General features: G+C 45.5%; 1 protein-coding gene and 1 long non-coding RNA gene across 2 annotated transcripts in view; one reads left to right on the top strand and one right to left on the bottom strand.

Annotated features, from left to right (window-relative positions):
* Window positions 1-295: 295 nt before the first annotated feature.
* Window positions 296-22040, bottom strand: CCDC12 (coiled-coil domain containing 12). The gene is made up of 7 exons (XM_068235223.1): window positions 21833-22040; window positions 13501-13544; window positions 6138-6217; window positions 4941-5002; window positions 3545-3579; window positions 2091-2167; window positions 296-781 (listed from the first exon to the last, which is right to left on the bottom strand). The coding sequence occupies exons 1-7, from the start codon at window positions 21908-21910 to the stop codon at window positions 702-704; spliced, it is 456 nt and encodes a 151-aa protein (XP_068091324.1). The 5' UTR covers window positions 21911-22040; the 3' UTR covers window positions 296-701.
* Window positions 22033-23814, top strand: part of LOC137518037 (uncharacterized) — a 36261-nt gene continuing 34479 nt past the window's right edge. The window contains exon 1 of the long non-coding RNA XR_011020729.1: window positions 22033-22262. This is a non-coding gene — a long non-coding RNA (uncharacterized lncRNA). The remainder of the gene's footprint in view (window positions 22263-23814) is intronic.

The raw sequence follows: 23814 nt of genomic DNA, 5'->3' as shown, positions 1-23814 counted from the left end.
AGGAAATACATGACATATGTATATGTTTTCTTCTGGTCTTCCACCTTCCCTCCCTGTCTCAGCACCATAAAATGGGATCAAACTGTACATTGTTGGGGAAGGTTTAGAGCTGCAACCACACAGGGGCATAACCATCCTGTACAACCACCCAAAATTGCAGTACAACCCCCCCCTCATGGTGCTATGGTTGCGCTGTCCATTAACCCCCCCCTCCTCCCCTTTCTTGCAGATCAGCACTCCGCAACTACTCTGCACCCCAGGACCAGCCACTTCAGCCCGGCAACCACATACATCCTTCAGTTGTGTATCCCTTATTTGGGAATATGCATTTATTTTTTTTTCTTCAAAATCTTATGTACATATATACATATCAGGGAATATCCACTGCACTAGTCTGTTTGGGAATATAACAGTCACCAGCTCAGTGGGAGGGCTTACTCAGATTTCCATCAGTAAGCCCTCCCCTCAATGATTACAACATCCTCAGGAAGGGGTGGAGCCATGAAAGTGGCAGTGGTACAGATGGTGGTGCCTCATGTGACAGACGTCACTGTGGAGCATCTAAAGCCTAAGGCACAAGCTAAGCGCAGAGGTCTTTGGTAAGAGATGGATTGCTAGCTCTTTGGGCCAAGGCAGTTCATGCCGACCCACTGTCCATCCCCATCAGTCACAGTGTTTTGTCCGTATGGAGGATGCCTGGTCTAGTCAGAATCTTCATCCTCCTGCTTCGCAGACTCCACAGCGGTCGCAAGTTGCTCCTCCTGTCCCTTCAAGCGCTCCCCTGTGGCCACAAGACAAACACCAGATTAGATCTACTGGAAGCTATGACAGCAAGTTACAGGATACTTTACAATCCTTGCTGTCCCTATTCCTACGCACATACATGTATATATCAAGGCGCTGGGAAATTTAGTTGCATGTTAACCTATTTTAGTTCCTGGACGTAGAAACTACGTCTAGGAACCATGCGCACTCCCGGCCCGCGGTTCGTTAGCCAGGCAATCAGTGAATCAGGCTATGGTGCCCGGTCACTAATTCCTCTTCCCCCGCTGAAAAAGCGACAGCTTCTCTTGGAAGCTGCGCCTTTTCTGGCTGTTACCTCCCCAATGCGTCTCTCTAAGCATATATTACGCTTAGAGTGAAGTCATGTAAACAAACTCATGGCCGCCATCTTGTGGCCAAAAAGTAAAACTACAACTAAAAGTAAAAAAATAAAATAAAACTCAAGACACATTTACATTATAAAACTATTGTTTACATCCCACCCTCCCAAAAATAAAAATACCCAAATAAAATGTTTAATATAAAAAAAAAATACATTACAATAAAAAAAATGTAAATATTTACCTAAGGGTCTAAACTTTTTAAATATCAATGTAAAGATGAAATATTTCTATATCTTTTTTATTTTAAACTTGTAAATAGTGATCGATGCAAAACGGAAAAAATGCACCTTTATTTCCAAATAAAATGTCGCCATACATTGAGATAGGGACATAATTTTAACGGTGTAATAACCAGGACATATGGGCAAATACAATATGCGAGTTTTAATTATGGAGGCATGTATTATTTTAAAACTATAATGGCTGAAAACTAAGAAAATTTTTTCCGTTTTTTTTCTTATTCTTCCTGTTAAAATGCATTTACAGTAAAGTGGCTCTTAGCAAAATGTACCCCCCAAAGAAAGCCTAATTGGTGGCGGGAAAAACAAGATATAGATCAGTTCATGGTGATAAGTAGTGATAAAGTTATAGGCTAATGAATGGGAGGTAAACATTTCTCAAGTGAAAACAACGGAACGCGAATGGGTTAAAGACGAAAAACTTCTCGCCCTGGTCCTGGAAAAGTCCTGGCAGCGTTATTAATTACTATTGACACTGGAGTAAGACGTAGTTCGCCTTCCAGCTGTTGCTGTCGGCCGAATTATGCTGTTTTATTGTAATAACTGAGCGGTGTTATAGCCGTAATTTACATTACAAGTTATGGCGGCGCCGGCCAAACTCAGCGCCGTTTTTGCCTGACTCATTCTTATGCACACGTACGTGTATAATTACTGCCTACCATCACGGCGATATGTAACGACTCACGTATTAGTTCTGCAATGGCTCGCTGCGTCCTCTTCTCCAACTTCTCCAGTTTCTTGGCTACGTCCCTCTTCAGGTCCCTGCGAGGAAGGAGGAGAGAAGAATTACTGTGCTTCCCTGAAAATAACACACGGTCTTATATTAATTTTATCGCCAAAAGATTATTTTCAGGGAGGGCTTTTATTTGAGTGATATAAAATCTTGTCATCAATGTGCGCCGGGGACACATTAGCACACGCACATTGATTCAGGGCTGTGGAGTCGGTACAAAAAGCATCCGACTCTTCATTTTATGAAATCACCGACTCCAGGTACCCAAAATTGCTCCGACAGACTCCTCGACTCCGAAGTCTAATTTTTACGGAGGCTATGGATTTGGTTCAAAAATCATCAGACTCCCCAGTTTACTAAAACGAACGACTCAGACTCCAGCTACCCAAAATTGCTCCGACTCCACAACCCTGCATTGAATATGACAAGAAGGGAGTGCAGTCACTAAGGAGCAGCATACAGCGCATGTGTGGTGATTGGGTCAAAGGGATTTTCTACCCATATACAGCTAAGGCTTATTTTCGGGGGAAACAGTAGTAAAGTCTGTTTTACTGCTCAGATTTCTCCCAGTCCGGAGAATCATGTTTCTGCTTCACAAATAAACTTTCCTCACCAACTTCTACCAGGGCCGCTGTAATCCCCTTCACACCATTATATTTTTGTTCTACAAAACTCTGCGTTAGAGAGGCCCTGTATTGACATATAGCAGAATGCAGTCAATTATTCGGGATACCCACTTCTACAGTAATTATCCTGGTTTAAGCATCAGAAACACTTCCTGTATCTACCGTATATATTGCAATGTAGCCCCCGCCCACCCTGTGATGCTTAGCCTAGGCTGTTTAGCTATGTAGAATTCTCCTCCTAGAGCATTCTGGGAGACCAGGTATATTTTACTGGCTTCAGAATTCCCAGAAACAAACATTCCCAGAGATCACCTGACAGGTCTAAATTATGTTGCCAGCTGTGATAAATTTCATAATGTAAATCAGGGAGAGCAAAGATTTTACAATGGGCTGACACTGACTAGATCATTTATAAACGAACATTGTAAAACAAATAAGCAATTCACTTATTTCTACTACAGTTCCCTTTTAACAAAACAACCAAGAGCCAATCAGAATCCATGTTGCACTGCTCTGACTTCTATAAAATGTAATGTAACTGGACATGGTGGACATTTGCCCTGTGTCCCTCGCACTGTATTATGTAAGAGCCTAGATCACCATGCAGCTGTGTGTGCTGTATACAACAATCTGCTCCCACTGTTGTGACAATGGTGGGAGAAGGACCCATCATCTCCAGTTTTCAATCCAGTCTAGGGAATAAAGTCGGCATCTGATTGGCTGTAAGAAGCCTATCCATAGTGTATATAGTGTGGAATATATTCAGCTGTAAATATTTACCAGTCAGGTTTTCTTGGAGCCAGATTGGTTAGATCCTGCAAAGAAAACATAGATGATTAGTGGCATGAAATGTAAAACCTTCCCTTCTCTGCAAGCTGGACACCAAGGGGAATAAGGCCAGTTCACGCCAAGTCCCCCACCAGGCTGCTGATAATGGTGGAGTACTGCGATGATTCACTATGGTCAGTTCACGCTATGTCCCCCACCAGGCTACTGATAATGGTGGTGTACTGCCACGATACACTATGGTCAGTTCACGCTATGTCCCCCACCAGGCTACTGATAATGGTGGTGTACTGCCATGATTCACTATAGTCAGTTCACGCTACGTCCCCCACCAGGCTACTGATAATGGTGGTGTACTGCCATGATACACTATGGTCAGTTCACGCTACGTCCCCCACCAGGCTACTGATAATGGTGGTGTACTGCCATGATTCACTATGGTCAGTTCACGCTATGCCCCCCACCAGGCTACTGATAATGGTGGTGTACTGCCATGATTCACTATGGTCAGTTCACGCTATGTCCCCCACCAGGCTACTGATAATGGTGGAGTACTGCCATGATTCACTATGGGCCAGTTCACACTAGGTACCCCACCGGGCTACAGACCATTATCAGCAGAAAAATCACTTTATTCACAAAAATAATCCATCCAAAAATGCAACGCGTTTCACAGGTCTATGCCTGCTTCATCAGGCTATAACAGGAGCAACTGTTGTAGAATCTTGGCCAGCAAAAGTGCCTGTTTTTAAACGGTTTTAAAATACAGTATTTTACTCTATGTTGGCTCCTCTGTTCAAATAGTAATTCAGTATTCCTAGTTCACCCTTGGTGGAGGGGTGTTACCGCTTATCCTATCTACAGTGAGAGAATGTTAACCCCATTGGTGTCAGATTCAATCTCCCCACCTGCCGATACAGTAGTAGCCTCAGGGGGTAACCCACCTTTTGCGAATACCTTTCTGATAGGCCCCGTTCACGTCTGAACGTTTGGCCGGCGATTTCGGCAAAAACGCTCAAGCGCTAGCCCTTACTATATAAGATACACTTCGGTACTGAAATGACTACACTATCAAGGTCTCTCAACCTTTTTTCCTTTGTATTTTTCAAGTTCCCTCAACATATGTACATTTTTGGGGGATCCATTTAAGGGGCCAGAGCTGCACCATCCAGGAAAGGTTAAATCAAATGAACTACTGGGTAAGCGGATGAAGTTGGCCGCATACATTTTACTTTCTAATTCTTGGAGGTGGGAAGGATTGGTTTGATGCACATGGTATGGAGGCCTGGAGCTGCCATTTGGATGTATACATGTAAAGCTTTGCTTGATGCCCCCTACAAAGAGCTTTACAAACATATTTGGGCAATTATAAATGCAGCATAATACTTACAACTTCTTCAATGATGGGCTCTGGCTTGGCTGCTTCAAGCTGTTCTTTTACTTTTTCCTCCACTAGATGGCACAATGGAACAAGACAAAATGTCACTCATTAGCTGGATAGGCCGTTGGATTAGGAAGTGGCAGATATCACTTTGATCAGTACTGTGCAGCGGACGTTTACTAGTGAATCAGATAGAAGAAAACCACATGCACAGATCCCAGATAACATTCACACACAGAGCATACAGGGGAGGAAGCGTGCTGACACTCCCGACTGGCACATCACAGATGACGCCAACTATAGACCATACTGCTGCCTTTCACAAACGAATAATCTTCATTGGCACGAGACAGCGTGGACGTATACCAAATGGGCAGCCCCCTTCCTCACACAACCACCCACCCCAATCTGCTCCTCTGCACAGGCTATGCGCTTGTCTGGACTACTGTATTACACAATGTGAACAATAAGATGCTAATTTTCAGAGCTGATGCAAATTTAATGCAGCATCCCTGGCCTCCAATGCATCCTGGGAGATGTAGTGTCCCCGGCCGCTGCAATGCATGCTGGGAGATGTAGTCATTCTTGAGCCGGCTGTGAGATGTAAACACATGACTGACTACATTTCCCAGCATGCACTAGCGACCAGGTCCTCTAAAGTACAATACAATGCCATTTGTAAAGAACTTTTCTCCCATGGGACTCAAATGCTTGCTGCCCCCCACAAAACACACATCATTCACAACCCTCCCTTAGGTGGAGATTAGTTTTACATATTTTGATGTAGGAGGAGCTCAGTTCACTTTAATGGACAACTGAAGCGAGAGGAATATGGAGGCTGCCATATTTATTTCCCTTTAAACAATACCAGTTGCCTGGCAGCCCTGCTGATCTATTTGGCTGCAGTAGTGTTTGAATCACACCAGAAACAAACATGCAGCTAATCTAGTCAGATCGAACAATGTCAGAAACGATCTGCTGCATGCTTATGCAGGGTCTATGGCTGAAAGTATTAGAGGCAGAGGATCAGCAGGGATGCCCGGCAACTAGTATTGCTTAAAAGGAAAGAAAAAAATATGGCAGCCTCCATATCCCTCTTGCTACAGTTGTCATTTAACATCTCACTGAGCATCCCCAGTTATGACTAGCGATCATTATATATTGGAGAAGTGACAGGTTCTCTTGGCTCTATAATCCATATAATACCTGAAATGGGTTTGGCTTGGGGCACCTGTCGCACCTTCAGCACCTCATCCTGCGGGGTGTAATTCCTCAGCTTCAACTCCCTGTTGAACAAACAAAAGTCACATTACCGATCACAATGACTCAAGTCCAATGCCACCATTTAGTTTTTTGCAATAAACTATGCCTCCCCCCCCCCCCCACACACACACTGACTGACACCTGTGAGGGACTCCATGCCAGTCCATGGAGCTGAAACACCTTCAGGCCATTTTTTCTCAAAGTTACTTGACTTCTCTAACCCCCCCCCCCCCCCCCCCAACATGCATCCCCCAACATCACACCACCACTGCTTGACATACAGCCCCAACCAATCAGCTGCAAAGACTGGGAGACTAGCACAACTGCCATATCCCCTCTCAGGTGATGAAATGGGAGACCAGGCCACTGTGACGTAGAACCAGTCAACCTCCAGAAGATGGAAAAAGAGGATGGAAGATGAAGCATACTACCACTGATGGATGGAGGAGATGGGGGTACGTATAACGGCAGCGATCAAACAAGAGCGAAGGGACTTGGGGGACAATGGTAGCTAGCGAAGGGCTAGCTACAAAGGCTAAAGCAAATTTCATTTAAAAAAATCCCCCCCTGGGCAGAGAAATCCTCTGCGGTGGTTTTTATTGTTCCTCTGAGCTTCAGTTTAGCGTTTTTGTTTACATTCCATTTTTGCTTCTCAGCAGAAAAAAAATGGACACCTTTTTGCTTTTTCTGCATATTGCACATGTATGAATAATATTTTCAAAGTGCTTGTAAAACTCAAACAAAATCCCAACTGCAAAACGCCAAAGAAACAAATCATCCACAATATTGTAGGACAAAAACGTGCACTCTCCCTACATTTTTTATTTTAAAGGGAAGTGGATTTTCCCTTTAAAGGGGACCTGAACTCTTGCACAGGGCAGAAGGAAACCAGAGAGAAATGCACCCTGTATGTATTTAGAGAGTTTAGCCCCTAATATCTGACTAAAGTAGCTGGCTGCCTTGGCACAGCAGCTAATTGGTAAACACAGGATGTTATCCCTATGTCTGCTTCCATGAAAGCAGGAAGTAGACACTGGATATTTATTGCAGGATTTGCATCAGCTGTAACAAAGAAATGTTTTTCTTTAAAGGTTACTAGCGGACCCGCGGCATAGCATACGCCGCATAAGAGGGTAGCGGGCAGGAAGGGGTTATTAGGCACAGCGGCGGGGAGGAGGGGGGGTGTCGGATCCGCCCCCTCCCTCACCTGGGTCCCCCATCCGCGCTCCCCCTCTAGCTAAAGTTCAGCAGCAGCCGCTGCTATTAGTAAGAGGCAGTGGGCGGGGATGACTCACCTCTTCCGCGTTCCAGCGAGTATTCCACGCTCGTCACTTCCTGCAATGCTGTCCACTTACAATACAGTGGGCGGCATTGCAGGAAGTGACGACAGTGGAACGCGTAAGAGGCGAGCCATCCTTGCCCACTGCCTCTTACTAATAGTGGACTTAACCAGTTCACCCCCAAGGGTTTTTACTCTAACGGACGAGAGCAATTTTCACTTGTCAGTGCTCCTCCCTTTTATCCCCTAATAACTTTATTACTACTTATCACAAGAAAATGATCTATACCTCGTTTTTTTCACCACCAATTAGGCTTTCTGTGGGTAGTACATTTTTCTATTCTAAGTGCATTTTAATGAGAAAAAAAAAACAAAAAAAAAAATCGAAAAAAAAATCATTATTTCTCAGTTTTCAGCCATTATAGTTTTAAAATTAAACATTCTCCTGTGGATAAAACAAACACATTGTATTTGCTCAGTTGTCCCGATTATTAAACCATTTAAATTATGTCCCTATCACAATGTATGGCGACAGTATATTATTTTGAAATATAGGTGTTATTTTTCTGTTCTGTTTTTTTTGTTCTGGCCATAACTACAAGCCCCAATGTAATAAATTAAAATTAATTTCCCCCCATAAAATATAGATTAAAAAAAGCTGAGTCCCTAAGGCAAGTATTTATTTATTTATTTTAAGCTGATTTTTTTTTTACAAGTGTTTTCTTTTGGAGGGGGAGTGTTGGAAGTAGAATTTTATTAATTTTATTACTCATGTGTATGTACTTGTATAATAGGGTAAAGCATGACGTATTAATGCGTTAGGATGCCACTAAATGGTTAAGCTAGAGGGGGAGCGCAGATGGGGGACCCAGGTGAGGGGGGGTCCGATCCCCCTCCCTGCCGCTGTGCCCAATACCCCCTTCCTGCCCGCTACCCCCTCCAGCTCGGCGGCAAGTGTAGGACCGCCCCTGGGGGCAGGGCACTGCTACTTCTTGCTTGGACCGGCCCCTTCTTGCTTGGACCGGCCCTGGGGGCAAGGCACTACTTCTTTTTGCTTGAAGGTTGAGGCTGTTGCGTATCTTAGAGCAGAGAGGAAGTTCTGAGTTCAGGTCCGCTTTGAGCAGGCGCCAGCTATATTGTCAGCCTCGCCCGTGTGTGATCTGCGGTCAGTCATCCAGCACAATGCACTTCTCTATGAGGAGGTGTGGAAGTGTTCTATAGGAGGAGGAGTCACACCCTCTAGGTGAGGTTTTACAGGATCACTCATGTGATGACCTCACAGAATAAGGTTTATGTGTTTCCTGGAGAGAAGATACAATTCAGGAATAGAGAGAAGTTACATCCGTAACTAATGCCAAATAACACTAACCCACAAAGCTTTACGGGAAGATAAAGCAGAAGAACAAGTTGGACTGATTCTTACGGAACTAAGTCAAACTAATTATACAAAATAAATCTATAAAAGTTCATATAAAGGATTCGTTTTATCTGCAGTGTTACTCATCCGCTTGTGAGTCGCACAGCCCTGCCACAAGTTCCGGCCAGCTTTTAAGAGACATGTTACTTTTGTTTAAGGGAATCTGAAGTAAGAGAGATATAGCAGCTGACATTTCCTTTTGAAGGGAACCCAAGGTGGGAGACCACATTTTATTTCCTTTTGAACAATACAAGTTGCCTGGCTGTCCTTCTGGTCAGACTAACCAGCAAGCTCATGGTGACCCAGAACTCATAGGAGTGTGTGAGGGACTACAATGGTCCTAAAAGCCCCCTTACTAAGATGTTAAAAAAACAAAAGTTTGCTTTCTTAAAACAGAAAGCATTTGCGATAATTCAGGTTGGAGTGAGCTTGAGATGTCTCCCAGGGCATGACTGCTGAATATATGCAAATTAACCATTCTACCCTTAGAAGCTAACACACACCTCCAGAACCGCTGGAATGCAATGATGTGTCAGTTAATTCGTACAGAGCCATAATAATCCAACATGCATACAGACATGTTTGTTTGCATACAGATTGTTTGATCCTCATCAGTGCATGGCATGGATTAATTTGGCCAAATTAATCCATGCCATGCACTGATGAGGATCAAAACAATCCGAAACAGTCTGTATGCTTCTGGTCAGTAGAGTCTAAATAACACACCTGAAACAAACATGCAGCTAATCTGGTCAGACATCTGATCTGCATGCTTGGTTAGGGGTCTATGGCTTAAAGAGACTCCGTAACAAAAATTGCATCCTGTTTTTTATCATCCTACAAGTTCCAAAAGCTATTCTAATGTGTTCTGGCTTACTGCAGCACTTTCTGCTATCACAGTCTCTGTAATAAATCAATGTATCTTTCCTCTGTCAGACTTGTCAGCCTGTGTCTGGAAGGCTGCCAAGTTCTTCAGTGTTGTGGTTCTGCTATGAACTCCCCCTTTCAGGCCCCTCTCTGCACACTGCCTGTGTGATATTTAGGATTAGAGCAGCTTCTCTCTTCTCTCTTACAAGCTGGATAAGTAGTCCTCTGAGCTGGCTGGGCTTTCACATACTGAAGAATTATAGACAAGGGCAAAGCTGTTTGCAGGAAGAAAAGAGCAGCCTGAAACTTCAGTGCATGAGAACAGGGGGAAAGAAACACACAAATGATCTCTTGAGATTCAAAAGGAAGGCTGTATACAGCCTGCTTGTGTATGGATGTATTTTCTATGTGTGGACATACTGTACATCAACCTACTTCCTGTTTTGGTGGCCATTTTGTTTGTTTATAAACAAACTTTTTAAAACTGTTTTTAACCACTTTTAATGCGGCGAGGAGCGGCGAAATTGTGACAGAGGGCAATAGGAGATGTCCCCTAACGCACTGGTATGTTTACTTTTGTGCGATTTTAACAATACAGATTCTCTTTAAAGTATTACAGGTAGATGATCAGCAGCACAGCCAGGCAATGTGCATTATTTAAAAGGGAAATAAACCTGTCATGCTCCACATCCTTCTCCTCTTGGATTCCCTTTAAACAATGCAAATTGCCTGGCTGTCCTGCTGAACCTCGGCCGCATCACACAAAAAGACAAAACAAAAAAAAACAAACAAAAAAAACCCTAAACCCAAACATACTACCTGCTCCACGATGCATCCTCGCCGCTCTCCGTGGCCACGTTCACCCTCCAACCACCAGACAAATTAAAAATGGCCACGACCCGGAAGTACTTCTGGTGTCACGGCTTACTGCAGATTGTGGGAGCGATGCAGGGGAGGCGGGGTAAGAATTTTGATTGGCAGCAGGTAAATAGCAGGCTAGCGACGATTAGATTGTCGCTAGTCTGCCGCTCATTTGGGGGGGGGGGGGGGGGGGCACAGCAGAGCCCGGGGGGGGGGGGGGGGGGCTGGCAGCGGCACCAGAAGAACACGGGCATGTCACTGAGCAGAGAACATGCCTCTGTGTCCTGTAATTTATTGTGCGATCCGCCTCGATTACTCTTAAAGGTATAGTTCCCACTCTTAAAGGATACCCGAAGTGACATGTGACATGATGAGAAAGACATGTGTATGTACAGTGCCTAGCACACAAATAACTATGCAATGCTTCTTTTTTTCTTTCTCTGTCTGAAAGAGTTAAATATCAGGTATGTAAGTGGCTGACTCAGACAGGAAGTGACTGCAGTATGACCCTCACTGATAAGAAATCCCCCTTTTTAATCTCTTTCTTGCTCTCAGAAGCCATTTTCTGCTAAGAAAGTGTTTTATAGTTGGAATTTCTTATCAGTCAGGGTCATACTGTATTCACTTCCTGGCTGAGTCAGCCACTTACATACCTGATATTTAACTCTTTCAGACAGAGAAAGAAAAAAGAAGAAGCACAGCATAGTTATTTGTGTGCTAGGCACTGTACATACACGTCTTTCGCATGTCACTTCAGGTATCATTTAATGGGTTGGTTTAGCACAGAGCAGAGCAAACAGTTCAGTCTCCACTCCGTTTTCACATCACTTGAGATGAATGCATTAGCACAATAGGTAGCGATGACAATGAATCCGCTTGTCTTAAAAACGGAGCCGGTCGGGACTCTGCGTTCCGTTTGTAGCAATCCATTTTTAGTTTACTGAGTAAAATTGGAAACAACACGACAGCTTAATGATTGTTTCACGACCTGGCATAAGAAAGCTAAGAAACTGACACTTCACAACCATTGCAAGAGAACAAAAGAAATAAACAATTCCAGCAATCTCAGGTAATGCTATTATGTGGCAGACGAAGATACATCTCATGGTGCGTACACACCTTTGACGGATGTCGCCCATCTGGGATTGGCATTGCAGGGGGTGAGTAGATCTGCCAGGCAGATCGCTTGTAGAGCCAGAATATTGGCCACTTCAGCAGACTTAAGTCAGGCGTATGTACGCACTTTTACAAACTATAAACACACAAATAGTTTCAGAACCCTATAAGGATTCCAATCTGACCAGTAAATGAATCCATTTTTAATTACAAGTAGAAGCAGACCCCATTTTTAATAATAGGATTCTTGCATTGCTTGGCTCTGCAGAAAACTTACTGAATGGGTACATTTACTGCTCAAGTGGGAACAGCGTCTAATACTTACAGACTTCCCTACTGCAGCAAAGGTGTGACAATAGCCACACAGCACCACCATCCCTGTATGTCACGTGACACGCAGGGGAGAGAGATGCATGGAGCTGTCCGCAGTACAGCACCACCATCCCTGTATGTCACGTGACACGCAGGGAAGAGACGCATGGAGCTGTCCGCAGTACAGCACCACCATCCCTGTATGTCACGTGACACGCAAGGGAGAGACGCATGGAGCTGTCCGCAGTACAGCACCACCATCCCGGTATGTCACGTGACACGCAGGGGAGAGACGCATGGAGCTGTCCGCAGTACAGCACCACCATCCCGGTATGTCACGTGACACGCAGGGGAGAGAGACGCATGGTGCTGTGCGCAGTACAGCACCACCATCCCTGTATGTCACGTGACACGCAGGGGAGAGACGCATGGAGCTGTCCGCAGTACAGCACCACCATCCCTGTATGTCACGTGACACGCAGGGGAGAGACGCATGGAGCTGTCCGCAGTACAGCACCACCATCCCGGTATGTCACGTGACACGCAGGGGAGAGACGCATGGAGCTGTCCGCAGTACAGCACCACCATCCCTGTATGTCACGTGACACGCAGGGGAGAGACGCATGGAGCTGTCCGCAGTACAGCACCACCATCCCTGTATGTCACGTGACACGCAGGGGAGAGAGACGCATGGTGCTGTCCGCAGTACAGCACCACCATCCCTGTATGTCACGTGACACGCAGGGGAGAGAGACGCATGGTGCTGTCCGCAGTACAGCACCACCATCCCTGTATGTCACGTGACACGCAAGGGAGAGACGCATGGAGCTGTCCGCAGTACAGCACCACCATCCCTGTATGTCACGTGACACGCAGGGGAGAGACGCACGGTGCTGTCCGCAGTACAGCACCACCATCCCTGTATGTCACGTGACACGCAGGGGAGAGACGCACGGTGCTGTCCGCAGTACAGCACCACCATCCCTGTATGTCACGTGACACGCAAGGGAGAGACGCATGGAGCTGTCCGCAGTACAGCACCACCATCCCGGTATGTCACGTGACACGCAGGGGAGAGACGCATGGAGCTGTCCGCAGTACAGCACCACCATCCCGGTATGTCACGTGACACGCAGGGGAGAGAGACGCATGGTGCTGTCCGCAGTACAGCACCACCATCCCTGTATGTCACGTGACACGCAGGGGAGAGAGACGCATGGTGCTGTCCGCAGTACAGCACCACCATCCCTGTATGTCACGTGACACGCAGGGGAGAGACGCACGGTGCTGTCCGCAGTACAGCACCACTATCGATGTATGTCATGTGACACGCGGGGGGGGGGGGGGGGACGCATGGTGCTGTCCACCCATCTCTAGTGATGAGAAAGCAAAATATATGGAGTTTGTCTTTAGGAGCAAGCTCCTCCCCAGCCCCCCCAACAATACCTACTGACCTGTGCTTCTCCTCTTGAACATCCGCTTCAACATCTTCTCTGGCCTGCAAGACAAAAACACACATTGGTCACTTTATCAGTTACCCGCCAGTGCTGGAGCAAAGTGTAAAGAAGACCTGTCACCACTAGTGAAGATTTCACATTTTCACATTGCCACGAAGAAAAACTGAGGCCAACAAAGTCAGCAGCTGCTTATAAATAAGATGGAAACTCACTCATTAATAAGCAGCTACATGCATCCATAACCTAAATTGAACAGGTTAGATATCTAGGCGATTTCAACTTGAGATTTATTTAGATTGTCCTATTTAGCGTCAAGGTGTAACCCTGAAAAAAAAATGTTAAACAGTGTAGAATAAAGCACCTCAATGAAAATATTCATTTTGGCGTTCAGAAGATTGTCTTGACCAGAACCACACCCCTAAATGCATTGAAGCAACTGCCATGTGATTGGTTGATTAGATAATTGCATTCATGAGAAATTGAACAGGTGTTCCTAATAATCCTTTAGGTGAGTGTAGTTCTGCATTTTTAATATGACTTATGTGTGAGGTTACATAGTTACTATGTAACTATGTAACCTCACACATAAGTCATATTAAAAATGTAACTATGTAACCTCACACATAAGTCATATTAAAAATGCAGAACTACACTCACCTAAAGGATTATTAGGAACACCTGTTCAATTTCTCATGAATGCAATTATCTAATCAACCAATCACATGGCAGTTGCTTCAATGCATTTAGGGGTGTGGTTCTGGTCAAGACAATCTTCTGAACGCCAAAATGAATATCAGAATGGGAAAGAACAGTGATTTAACCACTTCAGGACCACAGTCTTTTCGCCCCTTAAGGACCAGAGCCTTTTTCTCCATTCAGACCACTGCAGCTTTCACGGTTTATTGCTCGGTCATACAACCTACCACCTAAATGAATTTTACCTCCTTTTCTTGTCACTTATACAGCTTTCTTTTGCTGCTATTTGATTGCTGCTGCGAGTTTTAGTTATTATATTCATCAAAAAAGACATGAATTTTGGCAAAAAAATGACTTTAACTTGCTGTGCTGACATTTTTCAAATAAAGTAAAATTTCCTATACATTTGAGCGCGAAAGTTATTCTGCTACATGTCTTTGATAAAAAAAAAAACATTCAGTGTATATTTATTGGATTGGGTAAAAGTTATAGCGTTTACAAACTATGGTGCCAAAAGTGAATTTTCCCATTTTCAAGCATCTCTGACTTTTCTGCGCACCTGTCAGGTTTCATGAGGGGCTAAAATTCCAGGATAGTACAAATACCCCCCAAATGACCCCATTTTGGAAAGAAGACATCCCAAAGTATTCAGTGAGAGGCATGGTGAGTTCATAGAAGATTTTATTTTTTGTGACAAGTTAGCGGAAAATGACACTTTCTGACAAAAAAAAGAAAAAAAAAAAAAAAAGTTTCCATTTCTTCTAACTTGCGACAAAAAAAAATGAAATCTGCCACGGACTCACTATGCTCCTCTCTGAATACCTTGAAGTGTCTACTTTCCAAAATGGGGTCATTTGTGGGGTGTGTTCACTGTCCTGGCATTTTGGAGGGTGCCTAATTGTAAGCACCCCTGTAAAGCCTAAAGATGCTCATTGGACTTTTGGCCCCTTAGCGCAGTTAGGCTGCAAAAAAGTGCCACACATGTGGTATTGCCGTACTCAGGAGAAGTAGTATAATGTGTTTTGGGGTGTATTTTTACACATACCCATGCTGGGTGGGAGAAATATCTCCGTAAATGACAATTGTTTTATTTTTTTTTTACACACAATTGTCTATTTATAGAGATATTTCTCCCACTTAGCATGGGTATGTGGAAAAATACACCCCAAAACACATTATACTACTTCTCCTGAGTACGGCGATACCACATGTGTGGCACTTTTTTTGCACCCTAACTGCGCTAAGGGGCCCAAAGTTCAATGAGTACCTTTAGGATTTCACAGGTCATTTTGAGAAATTTCGTTTCAAGACTACTCCTCACGCTTTAGGGCCCCTAAAATGCCAGGACAGTATAGGAACCCCACAAATTACCCTATTTTAAAAAGAAGACACCCCAAGGTATTCCGTTAGGAGGATGGTGAGTTCATAGAAGATTTTTTTTTTTTGTCACAAGTTAGCGGAAATTGATTTTATTTGTTTTTTTTCACAAAGTGTCATTTTCCGCTAACTTGTGACAAAAAATAAAATCTTCTATGAACTCACCATACTCCTAACGGAATACCTTGGGGTGTCTTCTTTCTAAAATGGGGTCATTTGTGGGGTTCCTATACTGCCCTGGCAATTTAGGGGCCCTAAACCGTGAGGAGTAGTCTTGAAACCAAATGTCGCAAAATGACCTGTGAAATCCTAAAGGTACTCATTGGACTTTGGGCCTCTTAGCGCACTTAGGGTGCAAAAAAGTGCCACACATGTGGTACCGCCGTACTCAGGAGAAGTAGTATAATGTGTTTTGGGGTGTATTTTTACACATACCCATGCTGGGTGGGAGAAATATCTCTGTAAATGACAATTGTTTGATTTTTTTTTACACACAATTGTCCTTTTACAGAGATATTTCTCCCACCCAGCATGGGTATGTGTAAAAATACACCCCAAAACACAATATACTACTTCTTTTGAGTACGGCGATACCACATGTGTGACACTTTTTTGCAACCTAGGTGCGCTAAGGGGCCTAACGTCCTATTCACAGGTCATTTTGAGGCATTTGGATTCTAGACTACTGCTCACGGTTTAGGGCCCCTAAAATGCCAGGGCAGTATAGGAACCCCACAAGTGACCCCATTTTAGAAAGAAGACACCCCAAGGTATTCTGTTAGGAGTATGGTGAGTTCATAGAAGATTTTTTTTTTTTTGTCACAAGTTAGCGGAAAATGACACTTTGTGAAAAAAAAAAACAATACATATCAATTTCCGCTAACTTGTGACAAAAAATAAAATCTTCTATGAACTCATCATACACCTAACAGAATACCTTGGGGTGTCTTCTTTCTAAAATGGGGTCACTTGTGGGGTTCCTATACTGCCCTGGCATTTTAGGGGCCCTAAACCGTGAGGAGTAGTCTTGAACCCAAATGTCTCAAAATGACCTGTGAAATCCTAAAGGTACTCATTGGACTTTGGGCCCCTTAGCACAGTTAGGCTGCAAAAAAGTGTCACACATGTGGTATCGCCGTACTCAGAAGAAGTAGTATAATGTGTTTTGTGGTGTATTTTTACATATAACCATGCTGGGTGGGAGAAATATCTCTGTAAATGACACATTTTTGATTTTTTTTTTTACACACAATTGTCCATTTACAGAGAGATTTCTCCCACCCAGCATGGGTATGTGTAAAAATACACCACAAAACACATTATACTACTTCTCCTGAGTATGGCGATACCACATGTGTGACACTTTTTTGCAGCCTAGGTGCGCTAAGGGGCCCAACGTCCTATTCACAGGTCATTTTAAGGCATTTGTTTTCTAGACTACTCCTCACGGTTTAGGGCCCCTAAAATGCCAGGGCAGTATAGGAACCCCACAAGTGACCCCATTTTAGAAAGAAGACACCCCAAGGTATTATGTTAGGTGTATGATGAGTTCATAGAAGATTTTATTTTTTGTCAAAAGTTAGTGGAAATTGGATTTTTATTGTTTTTTTCACAAACTTTTGACAAAAAATAAAATCTTCTATGAACTCATCATACACCTAACAGAATACCTTGGGGTGTCTTCTTTCTAAAATGGGGTCACTTGTGGGGTTCCTATACTGCCCTGGCATTTTACGGGCCCAAAACTGTGAGTAGTCTGGAAACCAAATTTCTCAAAATGACTGATCAGGGGTATAAGCATCTGCAAATTTTGATGACAGGTGGTCTATGAGGGGGCAAATTTTGTGGAACCGGTCATAAGCAGGGTGGCCTCTTAGATGACAGGATGTTTTGGGCCTGATCTGATGGATAGGAGTGCTAGGGGGGTGACAGGAGGTGATTGATGGGTGTCTCAGGGGGCGGTTAGAGGGGAAAATAGATGCAATCAATGCACTGGGGAGGTGATCGGAAGGGGGTCTGAGGGGGATCTGAGGGTTTGGCCGAGTGATCAGGAGCCCACACGGGGCAAATTAGGGCCTGATCTGATGGGTAGGTGTGCTAGGGGGTGACAGGAGGTGATTGATGGGTGTCTCAAGGTGTGATTAGAGGGGGAAAATAGATGCAAGCAATGCACTAGCGAGGTGATCAGGGCTGGGGTCTGAGGACGTTCTGAGGTGTGGGCGGGTGATTGGGTGCCCGCAAGGGGCAGATTAGGGTCTTATCTGATGGGTAACCGTGACAGGTGGTGATAGGGGGTGATTGATGGGTAATTAGTGGGTGTTTAGAGGAGAGAAGAGATGTAAACACTGCACTTGGGAGGTGATCTGATGTCGGATCTGCGGGCGATCTATTGGTGTGGGTGGGTGATCAGATTGCCCGCAAGGGGCAAGTTAGGGGCTGATTGATGGGTGGCAGTGACAGGGGGTGATTGATGGGTGGCAGTGACAGGGGGTGATTGACAGATGATCAGTGGGTTATTACAGGGAATAACAGATGTAAATATTGCACTGGCGAATTGATAAAGGGGGGTCTGAGGGCAATCTGAGTGTGTGGGCGGGTGATTGGGTGCCCGCAAGGGGCAGATTAGGGTCTAATCTGATGGATAACAGTGACAGGTGGTGATAGGGGGTGATTGATGGGTAATTAGTGGGTGTTTAGAGGAGAGAAGAGATGTAAACGATGGATTTGGGAGGTGATCTGATGTCGGATCTGCGGGCGATCTATTGGTGTGGGTGGGTGATCAGATTGCCCGCAAGGGGCAGGTTAGGGGCTGATTGATGGGTGGCAGTGACGGGGTGATTGATGGGTGGCAGTGACAGGGGGTGATTGATAGGTGATTGACAGGTGATCAGTGGGTTATTACAGGGAATAACAGATGTAAATATTGCACTGGCGAATTGATAAAGGGGGGTCTGAGGGCAATCTGAGCGTGTGGGCGGGTGATTGGGTGCCCGCAAGGGGTAGATTAGGGTCTAATCTGATGGGTAACAGTGACAGGTGGTGATAGGGGGTGATTGATGGGTAATTAGTGGGTGTTTAGAGGAGAGAAGAGATGTAAACACTGCACTTGGGAGGTGATCTGATGTCGGATCTGCGGGCGATCTATTGGTGTGGGTGGGTGATCAGATTGCCTGCAAGGGGCAGGTTAGGGGCTGATTGATGGGTAGCAGTGACAGGGGGTGATTGACGGGTGATCAGGGGGGATAGATGCATACAGTACACGGGGGGAGGGGGGGTCTGGGGAGAATCTGAGGGGTGGGGGGTGATCAGGAGGGGGCAGTGGGGGGATAAAAAAAAAAAAATAGCGTTGACAGATAGTGACAGGGAGTGATTGATGGGTGATTAGGGGGGTGACTGGGTGCAAACAGTGGTCTGGGGGGGGGGGTCTGAGGGGTGCTGTGGGCGATCAGGGGGCAGGGGGGGGGGGAAATCAGTGTGCTTTGGTGCAGACTAGGGTGGCTGCAGCCTGCCCTGGTGGTCCCTCGGACACTGGGACCACCAGGGCAGGAGGCAGCCAGTATAATAGGCTTTGTATACATTACAAAGCCTATTATACTATGTACATGCGGCGATCCGGGTGCTAGTAACCCGCCGGCGCTTCCGAACGGCCGGCGGGTTACTACGAGCGGTGGGCGGAGCCAGTCCCCGGCGGCTGATCGCGTCACGAATGACGCGATCGCCGCATAGCCACTCCCGCAGCCGCCCCCGCTGATGGGCGTATTGCGGTCGTTTGGGCCCAGTCTTTGCCGCCGCCCATCGGCTGGGGGCGGTCCTCTAGTGGTTAAAGTGAACCTTAAGGCAGAAAAAAAAAAATGAGTTTTACTCACCTGGGGCTTCTACCAGCCCCCTGCAGCAGTCCTGTGCCCTTGCAGCCACTCACTAATCCTCTGGTCCCCCGCTGCCAGCTAGTTTAATTTTTGCCGACAGGCCCATCAGGACTGGCCACGCGTAGCTTTTTTCGCATTCCCGACTGTAATTAGAGCTATTGCGGGGCGCAATGTGTACAAAATACGCGTTGCTACATATCTATGCGTTCATAATGCGGCAACGCGTATTTTTGTACGCGTTGCGGCCCGCAACAGCGCTAATTACAGTCGGGAATGCGGAAAAAGCTACGTGTGGCCAGTCCTGCCGGCAAAAACAAAACTAGCTGGCAGCGGGGGACCAGAGGATTAGTGAGGGGCTGTGAGGGCACAGGACTGCTGCAGGGGGCTAGTAGAAGCCCCAGGTGAGTAAAAAAATTTTCTGGCTTAAGTGTCCCTTTAAGCAATTTTGAGCGTGACATGGTTGTTGGTGCTAGATAGGCCGGTCCTAATATTTCACAATCTGCTCAGTTACTTGGATTTTCACACACAACCATTTCTAGGGTTTACAAAGAATGATGTGAAAAGGGAAAACATTCAGCAGTCCTGTGGGCAAAAATACCTTGTTGATGCTAGAGGTCAGAGGAGAATGGGCCGACTGATTCAAGCTGATAGAAGAGCAATGTTGACTGAAAAAGCCACTCATTACAACCGAGGTATGCAGCAAAGCATTTGTGAAGTCACAACACGCACAACCTTGAGGCGGATTGGCTACAACAGCAGAAGACCCCACCGGGTACCACTCATCTCCACTACAAATAGGAAAATAGAGGCTACAATTTGCACGAGCTCACCAAAATCGGACAGTTGAAGACTGGAAAAATGTTGCTGGTCTGATGAGTCTCGAGAGAGTCAGAATTTGGCGTAAACAGAATGAGAACATGGATCAATCATGCCTTGTTACCACTGTGCAGGCTGGTGTAATGGTGGTGGTGTAATGGTGTGGGGAAGGTTTTCTTGGTACACTTTAGGCCCCTTAGTGCCAACTGGGCATCATTTAAATGCCACGGGCTACCTGAGCATTGTTTCTGACCATGTCCATTCCTTTATGACCACCATGTAACCATCCTCTGATGGCTACTTCCAGCAGGATAATGCACCATGTCACAAAGCTCGAATCATTTCAAATTGGTTTCTTGACATGACAATGAGATCACTGTACTAAAATGGCCCCCACAGTCACCAGATCTCAACAAAATAGAGCATCTTTACGATGTGATGGAATGGGAGCTTCATGCCCTGGATGTGCAGCCCACAAATCTCCATCAACTGCAAGATGCTATCCTATCAATATTTGCCAACATTTCTAAAGAATGCTCCCAGCACCTTGTTGAATCAATGCCACATAGAATAAAGGCAGTTCTGAAAGCGAAAGGAGGTCAAACACTGTATTAGTATGGTGCTCCTAATAATCCGTTAGTTGAGTGGAAGTGTGACATAATTCTATGTCTGCAACATCTAAATACTCCATTCAATGTTTAACTATTTAAATAAAGTGACTGTGCATATGCTTGGCAAATTCACACAGATGTGCTAGAGTAAAAATCGCCTCCACAAAGTTTCTATCAAGTGTGTTTCTACTTGTCTCAGACCAAGGCAATTGTCTGTTCATGCCTCTGGCCAACCACTGGGCCACCCTGCTTCATCTTTATATTGTGGCTTGACAGGAGGAGGCATAGGTAGCAACATAACCTGAGCAGCAGAGAAAAATGCCTCAGCTTTATTACCACTGTCCTGCAAAAGACTCTTTTTTTGAGTTGGGAAAACACATTAGAGCTGGAAAGGGCTTCACTATAAAGCTCCAACCAACCAAAAGTGATTCTTTATCAGGGTGTGGCTAACTGGCTACACGGTGATGTCATTCCAGTTATACTGTATATGTTAAGACTTTGCCTGTCAAGGTTATTATTTATGCTACAAAGTTCCACGAAGCTATAGGTGGATCTTTCACTGACCTTAAAGGTAACCTGAAGTGAGAGAGATATGGAGGCTTCCATATTTATTTCCTTTTAAACCATGCACATTGCCTGGCTGTCCTGCTGATCCTTCTGGCTGCAGTAGTGGCTGAATCACACACCTGAAACAAGCATGCAGCTAATGTAGTCAGACTTCAGTCAGAGCACCTGATCTGCATGCTTGTTCAGGTTCTATGGCTCAAAGTATTATGGGCAGAGAATCAGCAGGGTGCCAGACGGTGTGTATTATTTATAAGGAAATAAATGTGTCAGCCTCCATATCCCTCTCACGTCAGGTGTGCATTTTTATATCTGCGTAACCTTGCCAAGCATCTACAGGTCTACACACAGCAGCCCAGGCTATGAGGCCCAGCCGGCCCCGCCTCCCCAGGGACTCACCCGCTTCTTCCTCAGCTGCAGAAGCCGCTCCTTTCTCTTCAAAGCTTCCTCCTCCAATCTACCCACACTATCCGCCATCTTCCCAGCCTGCACTGCACCCGGCACGGACTTTTCTCGTCACTTCCTTCTAACCCCGCAGCTTCATTCTGCGTCTCGTCCCGCCCCCTCTAGCTTTCCACACGGCCGGTGACATCATCAGCCCGCGCCTGGATCAAATCTTCTGCTGGTCAGGTTACCATAGCGACGGGTTTCCAGTCACGCCCCTTTTCTGGCTCTCCACCTGGTGGTTGTAACTGTTGCCCCGACCTTAGGAAAGGAAATCAGCCCACTAGCGAGGAAAGAAGAGAAACGCCCCGCCCACAGCGTCTCTGTCTGAAAGCTGGAGCAGGCAGTGGAGCTTGTTGCTAGGACACAGAGTGGTGTCAGTTAGGTGTGTGTCAGGGGTTTCAGTTTGGTCTTATCATGTCACTGAGCGGCTTCCTAAAGGGCCAGGTGTCTTTAGATTCCTCTCTTCACCTCATGTCAGAGACAGAGCTTATGGGAGGGAAACCAACTGCGGTATGTTCCAATGTGATGCCTCACAATGAGCAATTTAGCGCTTTTCTTTTTTGTGGCAGTGTACGCTATGCCCTGCTGATCTTTTCAATTTATCAGTCAGGGTCCTTTTAGGGCTGCTTCACACTAAGTGTGCTTTCTGAACGCTTTCAAAAGCGCTAGAGTTTCGAAAAGCGCTTGGCTAATGTGTTTTTATAGGTAAGGGCCCGTTTCCACTACATGCAGTGCAATGCGGCTACATAGCCGCATTGCACCGCAGCCGAACTGAAACCAAAGCACGGCAACAGAACAGTTTCCATTGCGTGCTGGCTTTCCGGAGTGGTGAGGAGCAATCAGAGAATCTGCAGCATCTCCTCCATTCGGGGGATGTGGAAGTGACGCGAATGGGTGCGAAAGTGATGCGTAGCCGCATCGCATCCCTTCGGCTCCCATTCGCAAATGGAAATAGGCCCTTAGCTCACACCAGAGAGATGGGATTTTTTTTTTTCCCCAAACGCAAATGTGGGTCCGGTAGCATTTCGGAGGTAATTACGCCTATAGAAAAACTGTAAAAACACTTTAAAAATCGCTGAATTTTCAAAGTGTTTTTTTTTTACCCAAAAGCTGTTCACTTCCAGGTCAAAGAGTTCAAAAACTACAAAATCGCTAAACTCAAAGTCCCAAAATTGCTAGGCATAAAATAGGAAATCGCTAGGCGCATGCCCGGAATCGCTACTGCAAATCACTGCAAAACAGCGCTAAGCTTTTGCGATTAAGCGTAGCAATTTGTGGTGTGAATTGGGCTTTACACTTACCGCATTGTGTTGCGGTAATCTCGCCTACCGCAGCTTGTTGCATTGCCCATTACAGGCTATGGAACATGATGCACTGCCTGCGATGCAATGCAACGGAAGTGCTCCGGGAACGCAGAAGCTGCCATGCATCCCGGAAGTGCCATGTTAATCTTTTTTTTCCGCACCGCAGCTATAATACGTGGTTTGACTTTTCAGCTGCGGTGCGATTGTTCCAAATCACACTGCCCTGTACCAAGTGTAAAAAGACCACATAGTTATCAGGCAGAATAGATAATCTTTTCATGCTGTTCATGGACAGAATTGCCATCAATATTGCAGGCAGTCTATCGTTCTGATTGATTTCCTGATCAGCGATTGGTCAGACGGTAATGCCATATGAGAACACTTTTGTAGGGGGAAGCCAATTAAATTAAATCTGTATGTTTTGGGGATGCGGGAGGAAACCACATTGCCCAGACGAAACACACACAGATACGGGGAGAACATACAAACTCCTTCTGTGCTGCTAATTTTTATGTTTCTTATATACACCTGTTCATGGCATCCTTAGGTTTCACAGCGCCCTGAGCAAAACTAGATAATAATTGGAAGAGACACACCCAACTGCGGTGGGGGGTCCCCCTAGCACCAACC

Source organism: Hyperolius riggenbachi, chromosome 5 (genome assembly GCF_040937935.1).
Source record: "Hyperolius riggenbachi isolate aHypRig1 chromosome 5, aHypRig1.pri, whole genome shotgun sequence".
Taxonomy (NCBI): Eukaryota; Metazoa; Chordata; class Amphibia; order Anura; family Hyperoliidae; genus Hyperolius; species Hyperolius riggenbachi.
The sequence above is the reverse complement of the archived record's forward strand: the minus strand, read 5'-3'. Positions and strand labels throughout refer to the sequence as shown.

What these genes read in the sequence shown, in the direction of transcription:
- CCDC12 (XM_068235223.1), bottom strand. Translation starts at nt 21,910, where the DNA reads ATGGCGGATAGTGTGGGTAGATTGGAGGAGGAAGCTTTGAAGAGAAAG. An exon ending in TGCAGCTGAGGAAGAAGCGG is followed by an intron (nt 13,545 to 21,832) that starts GTGAGTCCCTGG and finishes TTTGTCTTGCAG; the next exon opens with GCCAGAGAAGATGTTGAAGC. An exon ending in GCTCCAAGAAAACCTGACTG is followed by an intron (nt 2,168 to 3,544) that starts GTAAATATTTAC and finishes CCTTCCTCGCAG; the next exon opens with GGACCTGAAGAGGGACGTAG.